The 11,559-nt window shown below is 34.3% G+C and overlaps 2 protein-coding genes across 2 annotated transcripts; both read left to right on the top strand.

Annotated features, from left to right (window-relative positions):
• On the top strand, positions 1–799 carry LOC111386362. The gene has a single exon (XM_023010817.1). The coding sequence runs from the start codon at positions 93–95 to the stop codon at positions 267–269; it is 177 nt and encodes a 58-aa protein (XP_022866585.1). The 5' UTR covers positions 1–92; the 3' UTR covers positions 270–799.
• Positions 800–5,341: 4,542 nt separating this feature from the next.
• Positions 5,342–10,365, top strand: LOC111386355 (ribosome biogenesis protein NSA2 homolog). The gene is made up of 9 exons (XM_023010812.1): positions 5,342–5,461; positions 5,622–5,741; positions 5,830–5,897; positions 7,918–8,026; positions 8,147–8,215; positions 8,950–9,007; positions 9,478–9,713; positions 9,805–9,856; positions 9,956–10,365. Exons 1-9 carry the CDS (start codon positions 5,459–5,461, stop codon positions 10,021–10,023), a joined length of 783 nt encoding a protein of 260 aa, XP_022866580.1. The 5' UTR covers positions 5,342–5,458; the 3' UTR covers positions 10,024–10,365.
• Positions 10,366–11,559: the final 1,194 nt, after the last annotated feature.

Here is an 11,559-nt window from a genome sequence, read left to right as displayed (position 1 = left end):
TCGGTGGGCTTTTTTTCCCAACACTTTTTCTCTTCAAGTTGAAAATCTTAACTTTTAATTGGCCATTTCTGATACATCAAGATCATTCACCAATGGCTGAGATGAAGCAACAATACAAGAGTGCTGCAATCTACACTCCTTCAAAGAGAAAAAGCACTAGGTTTACAAGAAAATGTGCTTCTCTGGTTAAAGAACAACGAGCCCGGATTTACATTCTCCGCCGCTGCGCCACCATGCTTCTCTGCTCCTACATTCAAGATGATGATTAAACTCTAAAGCAACCTACAACTATAACTATATCTATATCCGTATTTTCTATTTATTTCTGTTATACTCCAAAAAAATTGCCTTACTTCGAACAAACGCGCCTACACGACTAGATTGGTCCAGTTTGTCTTTATTTTTTAGCAGTCAAAAAATATTGGTCTCTTCTCAACATGCCATTTGCAACAGTTTTTGAACCTTGCTGGTGAAATGCCATTAGGGTTTTTTTTTTTTTTTTTATTAAGAGGAGAGACCTTTTTTTGGCTACTAGATGAATCTTTTTAACAAACCGGGGCTGATCGAAGATATACTGAAGAAACTGAGCTAAATTGGCGGCAAAGAAGTAGCCCTATATACAGTGTAAAAGGGTTGTGTAATTGTATGTTTATCGGCATATACATGTTAGTGAGCAAGAATAAGATGCAATAATATGAATAAAAAGGAGTTTTTTAATATTAATGTATTTCCATAATGTTATGATATGTACTTGTGTAATGTACCAAAATAAAAGGGTGATGGTTACTCCCCTCTCTAATGAAAGAATTCACTTCCTGCTTATGAATTTTTTTTTCTTATCATTGTGAATAGTTTGTCCTTGTACCAATATGGACATGTCATAGAGGGGCAGGTACTCATTCGCTTTTGAGTATATATGTTTTGTTCTTCTAGTTATTGATTAAGTTAAGTCGTGAGCTGCCCTCGGGGCATAGCTCAATGGTGCAAATGATAGTAGTGAGGTTGTCTCGCGCCTTACTGGTAGTTGTAGTGTGAGGGTTCGATTCTTGAGACATGGAATTAAACTCATTGTAGGCGCAGTGTACAGACAGCTCTTGTTTCTGACCTGTTGAGACACATTCGGCGATTTACTTCCCTCACAAAACTCTAGGAGCAGGACGGTGGGGGCCTTCAAGGTTGGTGTTCAACTTTTTTTTTCATTTTTTTTTTTAGTTAAGTCGTGAGCCAACGAGCAGAATGATTCTCAAGTCTTACCAACCTGAGCATAGTTATAGAAGTTGTCGAGACATGGCCTCTTTACTTTCACTAATTGCCATTCTCAAATACAAATTCAAGACAAGGCACAATGCAAATGCAAAAGCAAGTGGAATCTAACGCTCTTCCACAGTTTTGTAACATAAATATCTTATTTTCTGATTTGTTGCTCAACAAATAAGAATTAAGAAACGTTTAATACTGAAAATATTTATGTAATTTGGTGCATTGAGCAAAATTTTCTTCTCCATAAAATTTAGATTGTCTACGTAAATTCCTTTTTGCTTTCCGCTTTCTCCTTCAGGCGACATAAGCATTAAATGATTGTGAGTAAATATTAAATCATGTAAATTCATATGAATTATAATTTAATTAAGATGTTATAAAATAATAATTTTGGATTCAATTTTGCATATAGAATTGAAATTCGATCGAAATCATTTGATTCTCGATTCGAAGACCCATAATGAGAACTGAGGTGGATCCTTTCCACCTCTCGAGGAGTATCATCTCCCCGAGAAGTTGCATTCTCGTTTCTGTCATAAGACCCCAAGAGTTGTCAGGCATATAAGTCCTTGGGGTGTATACGCCCGAGGACCATCGCCACCCCGTTTGAGAGATTGGGGCTGACTCCTCGGGGTCGGAACATAATATCTTCAAAGTTTCCTAGGGACCTTACCTTAACAATTTCGGTGCAACCTGCATTTGAAGCATCCTAAACCAAAGAGGGTTCTAATCTCCCTCAAACTCCTCAACCTAGGGTCCCTGTGCCTAGTAGAACTCTACCTCAACAGTATTACAACTTTGCAGCAAACCCAAACTAGTCATAACACAAATCCAACACCAACATCCAGTAGGACTCCTTCGAATAAGAATATTCAACTAACTTAACCCTACTAGGAGTGCACTACCTATATATCTCTATAAATATTAGGCTCCATCCCATCATTCTCGCTCCTGCTCATTCACAGTTTTCAAGTTCTGGAAATCAGCAAGTGTAAATTTTTGGTAGCATCAAGAACAATTTAAACTAGAACTAATGAGTTCGGTCTGATTTTGATTCGGTTGGAATGGTTTCGGCTAAAATTTCGCACCCTAACTTCACGAGTTCTTTTTCACTATTTTTTTGAACTTTAATCCTTAATTAAAGTCTAAAATTAAAACCATAAATCTCAATACATAGGTATAATAAATTAATAACATCGTTCTTAGTTTGGTCAGTTTGTGAAAATTGAGAGAAAAAGTAAAGTATTAACGAGCTTATTTGGTAATGGTTAAAAACTATATTTCTTGATAGGAATCTTGTGATCAATGAATTAATTATTTGATTCTACAATATAAGTGCAATTTCAATGTCCTAAGATGGGCAAACCCGCTTTGTCAGCAACATTAAGCTCTGTAAATGTTGTCTAGACATTACAACTCGACCACTTGGCAAAATCAAAATTGACAACGTGATTAAGATTATATTCTCACTACTCAGATTCTACTTTTGAATTTTTATTTTTTAACAGATAATAATTCAAGATCTCCTAGAGTCACTAGTTATTTTTATTCTACTTTGAGGTACTATAATATATCAGTGCTAGAAAGTAATTCTGCTGACTTATATACACAAAAGAAGAAGAAGAATCTTTTTGTTGATCTGCAACATTCAAGTTCAGGCTCCGTTTGGTACTTTTTTTTCAAAATGTATTTTTCTCTCTCTTCTTTTCAATCACACAATTTTTATTAAAATAATATTACACGAAAATAAAAATAAAAATTCCTTATTTTTCAACCAAACATTTCTCATCAATTTACTATTCTAAAATGCATTTTTACATGAAAATGGATCTCAAATATAAGAGAAAAGATTGCCAAGGAAAGAAAGGATTCATTATCTAAAATATGAAAGAAATGAAGGGCCAATCAGATTAATCTCCAGCCTTTCATTGATTAACACATTTCGTTATTAATAATTATTTTTGTCAAAATATTTTATTTGAGTTCTTTGAACTGAGGAAAAATTTAGCACTTTTAGATTTAATATTTTTTAAAGGATCTTATTACATGTATATGAAACTTTACATAATGGATTACATAAAATCTCATGTTAATATATTATTTATCAGTTTAACCAATCTTTTCGCTCAACATGATTTTATATAATCTCTTATGTACCATTTTTATATAAAAGTAACATAATTTTTTTTAAAATATTATTCAAATAAATCATTTATGCCCCCCCCCCCCCCAATAACGGGTGTTTTGGGGGAAAAACATTTAACCGGGGCAAAACAATGTATGATATGTGGAAATTACATCTATACAGGGGTTTAAAGATTGAATTTCAAAAATAAGGTTAAAAGATTATTAATGCAAAAATCAGGTAACAATTTTATATTTTAATATATATAATAGTATTAATAATTTTTCACTATATACTGTAACCCTTTCTCATCCACCCAATTAAAAATCCTAATTATTTTCTCCCTCTCCCTCTCCCTCTCCCTCTGTCTCTGTATACTCCTCGTCACACATAGCCACTATAGTCGTAGACTACACTGGAGATCGTCGTTGTGACTAGCGAGTGCCGCCTCTTCTCCTTCTTCTTCCCCTCTTCTTCCCATCCTTTCTCTCTCTGTCTTTCTATCCTCCTCGTCACACATGGCAGCTGTGGTTGGACACTACACCGGAGATTGTTGATGTGATCAAGGAGCTCCGATCGCCCCTACTCCCTCTTCTTTCCATCCTCTCTCTCTGTCTCTCTATCCTCTCTGTCACAATGGCCGCCATCGTCGAATACTACAGCAGAGCTTGTCGTTGTGAGCAGTCGTTGCTTTGCGTAACTCCAGCATTGGTGCCTCTATGCTCGATCCATGGTTTGGCCTTTGTGCCCGATTCATGTTTTTGCCAAGTTGAAGCCAATGGGTTAGCCCATGTATGGGATTTCAATTTTTGATAAGGCGGTGATGGTGTAGGTATTCTGATCTATGGGTGGTTATCTAATGTGCATAGACGTGGAAATGGGTCGAGCCTGCTTGGCTCGGCCCTTATACCCACGAGCTCGAAATTATTTTTTTTGAAATTTTTCAAACTTTTTCTTCACATTTTTTACGAGTCCACGACTTTTGCCCTCGTTGGATCCTGTCCTTATTTGACTCATGCTCGGGCTTGTTAAATAACGAGCCCGAGCTGCCCGCCAGTCGAGCGAAGAGCTGCTCGATCAGTTTGACGTCCCTAGATGTGTAGGTTATGGTTGTGCGGTGGTGCGGTATAGGCGACGATTGTGCGGTGATGGTTGTTTTGTTGTTGTTGTTTGCGGTGATTATGATGGTGTGTTGAGTATGGATCTGTGTGTGGTGGTGTGGTACAGACGGTAGTTGTGTTGTTGTATGGTGTAGGCGGCAATTGCATGGTGGTGGTCATTTTGTCGTTGTTGTTGTTGGCGGTGGTTATGATAGTGCTGTGTCGGGGGTGAATCTATGGGTGGTGGTTATTTGATGTGCAAGTGGCCATTGTGTGGTTGTATGGTGCAAGCGTCATTTGTGTGGTGGTGATTTTTTTTTATATTTTTGTTGTTGTTGTTGTTGTTGTCGGTTGTTGTGGTGGTGTTGTGACGCGGATGGATTTGTGGGTAGTGGTGTGATACAGGCGATGGTTATATAGTGGTGGTTCTTTTTGTTATTATTGTTGGCGATGGTTGTGGTGGGGATGAGGTGGGATAAACTGTGACTTTAAAAATCGATAAATGTGACTAAAAATTAATGTGACGAGCAAAATTTGTAAATATGTGGTCGATAGATAAATTGTGACCCATAATTTTTTTTATTTGTGACTTATGAAATAAAATGTAACCTATAAATTTTTTAATTTGTAAGCTCAACATAATCGTTACCAAATATTTTCATATTATGTGACTATTAATTGTATGATTGTGACTTTATTATATTTAATTAATAAATATTTTTAATTAATTAGCTAATAACTGATTTTTGCATTTTTCTAATCTTAAAACCTGATTTTTAAATTGTTCGTACTTACATAATTTATGAAATTTTCCCGTGTAAGATACCAATAAATTGTTTGGGCCGGGTTACTCAAATTCAACAGACTATTTTTGTTTTGTGAACCACACTGCATTTAAAATTTGCTAAACCCTAGCGCGCGCTCTCCCTTAAAAAAGAAAAAAAGGGAAAAAAAATAAAAAAATCTATCAGCCATGGTATGCGAATTCTTCACGTTTTTCCTTAATACTTCTTAATATCTGCAATTTTTTTTTTTTTGGGAATTATGTCGATAATTCCTTTCCCAGTGTTTTCAATGTTTCGTAACTTTTGCGTTTTGTTGTTGAACTGTGTTAATAATTATAATACCATCAACAGCCGCAAGGGGATTACATAGAGCTGCACAGGAAGAGACATGGCTACCGCCATGATCACTTCGAACGCAAGCGCAAGAAGGAGGCGCGAGAAGTTCACAAGCGCTCGCAGATTGCCCAAAAGGTTCCTTTTTTGACCTGTTCCTCTCTGTTTCACATTATCTTCTTTGAAAAAAATTCTGAAATTAGTGTGCTTAATTTGAGCTGAACAGGCTTTGGGTATTAAGGGCAAGATGTTTGCTAAGAAACGTTATGCTGAGAAGGCCCTAATGAAGAAAACGTAAGTTTGTCTTTCGTTTGGTTAATGATGCTAATTTTGGGGCTTGTTTCTCGTAGGAGCACAATGAAATTATAAGCTTCATATGATTTATTTTTTATTTTCATCGTTTTTTTTAGTCGCTTTGGTTTGTCCTCTGATATTGTATTTTAAGAACCCTTGAACAACATAGAAGTTATAAACTGAAACAATACCAGCCATTCTAATTTTCTGGGTTTATTTAAGGTTTTAAGGACCCTGTAACCATATTGAAGTAGTAATTGAAAACATATTTATGGGTTTGTTAACGTTGGAATGAGGAAGCGAAATTACCCAGAAATTTCTTTAATTCAATCAGCTGAATCCTCTAGATGTTCCCGTATATGCTATAACAAAATTAAAGAATTTGAATCTTTTACCTAAGTTCGATGACCAACCTTTGAATTGATTCTGAACCACGAACTTTCGGCCCTTTTAATTGCAAGAATCTTGGTACTTCAAACCTTCAAGCCTTTTATAGTATTCTCCAATGCAAAGACTACACCGACATATTGGCACCTTCTTTTAATTAATCCAAAAACTAATTCTTGAATATGGACAATTGGAAAGCAATAAAATAAAATATTCTCTTTCTCTCTCTCTCTCTCTAAATTTAAATTCTATGGAATTATGTATTTTGAGTGTTGTAATTATTTTCTGTCCATTTAGTCTCTATTTATAGAGAAAAAGATTATATACAGTAGTAAGATCACATTCAAACAAGAGTTCTAATTAAAACCCAAATAGGAGTTTTGATTTAAGTCCAATTTCAATTAGTTTACATTTAATTACATGTGTAGTCCTAGAACTTCGATTACAATTATAATTAAGTTTACAACTTTCATAGTAGTTACAAATAAGTATAAAACTTTATTGTAATTACAATTAAACCCAAAACTATTATAATTTCTGTAATTAAGTTTCAATACTTTATGGAGCTACCACATGGATTATCCAAGCTCCAATAATTAGATCCTGTCTAGTCGATCCTAGACCACCCAATCTAATTATTAGCATTTGCTTTTTCCACTAGAGGGAAAAGATTGAATTCTTGGAATATATAAGATCTCAAAAGCCAATAAATCTGTAATATTTTCCTCTGATCTGCCGTATATGTATTTTATCCTGTTCGAGATTCGATAATTAGGTACGAGCATAAATGACCATTTTGCTCCTCTAATTATTCTCACTAACTTATGTACCATTTTCTCCAACTATCCTGTGAGTAAATTACAGATGTCGAAATTTAGTCGTCACTAAACACTGAGTTCAGATTTTAACCGTTCAACAGAAAATATTTAAGTAGTCACTTTACTCATTTTTCAGGGTGACAGTTCCCGACATGAATTTATATTCTCTACTCCGCTTATTCTCAAGTTCCCAATTGACCAATCAAATTGATCTCACTTATTGATGTATCAAAGAATAATTAAAATTGCAAAAAGATATACATAATCCTATCGAGGGATTCAGATGAAATATACAGCGGTCAAGTTCAATACACTCCAAATGTTCAAGTGTACTATTGTCACCTTTAACTATTTCTATGATAATGACAAATCACAAACCTGATTAGTGAATTGGTCAACACAACAACCTTCAAGTACAATGTGTCAACCCTTATACATAAATTGTTAACAAATTATTTATAATCAAAATATAAGTTGTGTCACACAGTATTTCTCAATGCAAGTACCCAACTCATATTATCACAAGTGATCACAGGCACGTTAATTTCATATGCTTAATAATAAATAAATGCAATAAATAAAGTAAACATAATTTTATTCAATATAAAAATATTGTTATTTTTACATCAGCAAAAGCTACAAAACTATACTATATGGGCACACAACTTAACAGCTAACTGGAAATTTGTTTTTATTGAAGTACCGTGGTTACTCACTGTTGACAGATTACTATATGGGCATCTATTATTTTTGATATTATATTCGCAACATCTTTACCTTTGCTTGCGCTCACAAAATTATCCAATTTTCAATAGATTGGCCATGCATGAGGAGTCTTCGACTAGGCGCAAGGTTGATGATGATGTCCAAGAAGGAGCTGTCCCTGCTTATCTTCTTGATCGTGACGCGACAACAAGAGCAAAGGTGATTTTATATTACTTGATTTGCTCTATGCCTCACTTCTTCCGGTGTGATGGTAGACTGGGGGTAAAAATCTGCTTTGTGTTTATACTGTTAGTGAACTTGTCATCACTCTGTGTGCAGGTTCTTAGCAATACTGTCAAGCAAAAGAGAAAAGAGAAAGCTGGAAAATGGGAAGTTCCTCTACCTAAGGTGGAACAACTGTACTAATTTCAGTTCTTAGCAACACACGATGCCTCATCAGTCATTTGTATTTTATTAAGTCATCAACAGAGAATACATTGCATGTAGTCTGGAAAATTAAGTTGCAAATTTTAAGCTTGTAATTCATAATAGGATTAATTAATTTCTCGGATCAACCTGTGTCAGAGACACCTTCTATGGAATTTAACCTAAAAAAAACTACTTTAAAAAGGTCTGCTTATGGAAGGTGCTAAAAAATGATTTTGTGAACAGTGCTGGGTTCAGAGGCTTGACTAGATTTTGAAGCAGTTGCAATTTCCTATGTTTAAACTTGTTATGATCTGATTAATTCTAACTGTTTAAAAAATAAAAGGTCCTATACATGACTTTTATTCATTTTTATCTTCAATAGTATTCTCTTTTATCATGATTGTTGTTGTTTCATACTTAGATAAAGAGCAAAAAAAAAAAAAAAAGAAAAAAAAACGATCAGTAAATTTAACTAGAAAAGCAAACAAAATATTAAGAAATAAAAGTTCTTATGTTCGCCATTTGGAAAGGATGGTGCTTCTTTCTTGCACCCAGTTTTAAAATTTTCACATGGACATATTCACTATAAGTTTTGGCTCCTGTTACTGAGGTGTGAATAGGATATGTTTTCGCATACTAGTTTGACTGAGCAGCAGACTACTTCGTAATTTATCAAGTTGGTGACTGACATTATTTGTTTTTGATGTTTTTAGGTCAGACCTGTTGCTGAAGATGAGATGTTTAGAGTGATCAGATCTGGCAAACGGAAGAGTAAGTGTTGTGATGACATGTTTGGCTAAACTTAAAAAAGTTTACTTGTTTGAAAGTAATGCTTATCATATTATCAAAATAATAACTTATTTCAAATGATCACCAGTTATAGTCCCCTCAGAGCCACTAAGGTGAGTATTCGGCAGTAAACTTCAAGCCTCGTGCGATTAGTCGAGGTGCGCGTAAGCTGGCTCAGACACCCACGGTCATAAAAAATAATAATAAAAAAATAAAAAATTCCAACTTTTATAATAATAAAAAAAATTCTAAAACAAACTTAATATACTTATGAGTTAACTTTTTAAGCTTAGCCAAGATTGCTCTATGATCCTTGTAAGTTCTGATATTTATGGTCTGATTTGCTTCTCGGGTCATTATCACTTGCAATTATGGTAGCTGGTAAATTCTTCTCTCTTTCCGAGTTCCGATATGTCACCAAACTTATGCTCCTAATGGTTTTTATATTGCAGCTAAGCAGTGGAAAAGGATGATCACTAAAGCCACGTTTGTTGGACCAAGTTTTACAAGGAAACCTCCCAAATATGAGCGTTTCATCCGTCCATCCGGGTTGCGATTTAACAAAGCCCACGTGACTCATCCTGAACTTAAATGTACTTTCAATTTAGAAATTATAGGTGTGAAGAAAAACCCTAATGGTCCAATGTATACCTCTCTTGGTGTTATAACAAAAGGAACCGTTATTGAGGTAATTTTGCCAAAAAAATTTAAGAGTTCTTTGATTTCAGCTTATCATCTCATGCTGAACGTCCTTTTTTTTCTTTTGGTGTCAATTCCAGGTGAATGTTAGCGAGCTTGGTCTGGTTACTCCTGCTGGAAAAGTTGTATGGGGTATGTTAATCCTTTCAATTATCGTTATGTTTAAATTAAAACAGATGGATTTCTACAGTCACCTGATTCTCATTAGCTCATCTATGGTTAATACTACAGGGAAATATGCGCAAGTCACCAATAACCCTGAAAACGATGGCTGTATTAATGCTGTTCTACTCGTCTAGAAGAGAGCCACCCCGTGTACCTTTTGTACAAGTTTTGTTTTGGCACTAAAGTTTATGTGGAAATGAACCATAATTTTGCCTTGCTGCCTAGCAACTAATTTTGATGGATCAAGCTATATAATATGTTATCCGTATTTTTAAGCGTTCACTGACAAAATTCCGATGTTAGATCAGCAGTTTTGTACAATGTGCTAAGCGAGTGCATCTTTCTTTTTTCATATTATTCCTTCATTTTGGTATTTGAAGATTTGTCTGTGCTTGAAAGAACTTCAAAAAGGGGCTATACAGATTCTTATGGGATTTTATGTTATTTCAAGAAATAATCAAAAAGTTCAGAAGAAATTGTAAGGTTACATGTTACGGCGTATGTATGCTTTAAATCTGTAAGAAATGATTAAAATAACTAATTGAAAATTATAAACGTTTTAAGTGTGGCGTTGATGAATGGTGACAAAAATGTAATTATCTAATTTTAAATTGAAAGCCTATTATGGTTAGAAATGAGGTCCACGGGAAAATGCTTTGGTTGTCAACCTCGTCAGCTGAAGATGAAATAGTGTGTTTGAATGCTAATGGTGGTTAAGAGTGATCATTTTTTTAGCTTGTCTATACCTGAAGTGTTCTTTTTGTTACACTTCTCTATTTTATATTTTGAATTCGAATTATTTAATTGATTAGAACTAATCAAACATTCCTCCGCTTTCATTCGTAAAGGGAGAAGAAAAGACGAAAAAAATAAGGAAAAAGAATCGATCGTTCAAGTATTGCAAATTGCATGGAAAAAGTGGCAGGAAGAAAGATATATATATGGGGTATATATACATATAATCTTTAGACTTTTTAATTCTTTTGTCCTTTTGAAATATAGCAAAAGGTTTATTAAAAATTAAAAAATTGGTGGCTTGTTCTAACAACGATTGTGCAAGATTTCATCTACATGGACGAAACATGTTGCTTTTTTCAATAGAATCTTGCTATGTCGACTTGCCTATGATTTATGATGCCACCGAGTCAGATGCAATCTTTTCCATATCTTATCCTATCAAAGATTTTAGAGGCAAGAAAGGCTCGAAAATTAATAATATCTCCATTACTGTCCTATTTATTTATCTTTTTTTTTAATTACAATTTAACTCTAAATGCCTATTTGCCTCATTTTTCAAAAATTCTTTTTTCTAACTTATTTTTAATCATATTTTTTCAATAAAATAATTTTACAAGTAGATTCAAAAAAATTTCTATTTTTTAATTTCAAATTCTTTCAAAAATTATTATTATGAAATTTATTTCTACGCAAAAAAGCTCAAATAAACCCTATGAAAGGACGAATTTTGTCATTCATGGGCTGAACACCTGTCCTATCATTTATACCAAGGTTGAATATAGACATTCGGACCCAGCTAATATATAAACATCGACACGAACACCCGGCATAAAACTAAAACTCAGACGCAGACTTGAGTAGAGAGAGAGAGAGAGAGAGAGAGAGAGAGATGCGGCACTGCCGGATGACTTACATAACCTGTTCCAATCTGT

Source organism: Olea europaea, unplaced genomic scaffold, assembly GCF_002742605.1.
Source record: "Olea europaea var. sylvestris unplaced genomic scaffold, O_europaea_v1 scaffold3524, whole genome shotgun sequence".
In the NCBI taxonomy this organism is placed as follows: domain Eukaryota; kingdom Viridiplantae; phylum Streptophyta; class Magnoliopsida; order Lamiales; family Oleaceae; genus Olea; species Olea europaea.
This window is presented reverse-complemented; position numbering and strand designations above follow the sequence as displayed.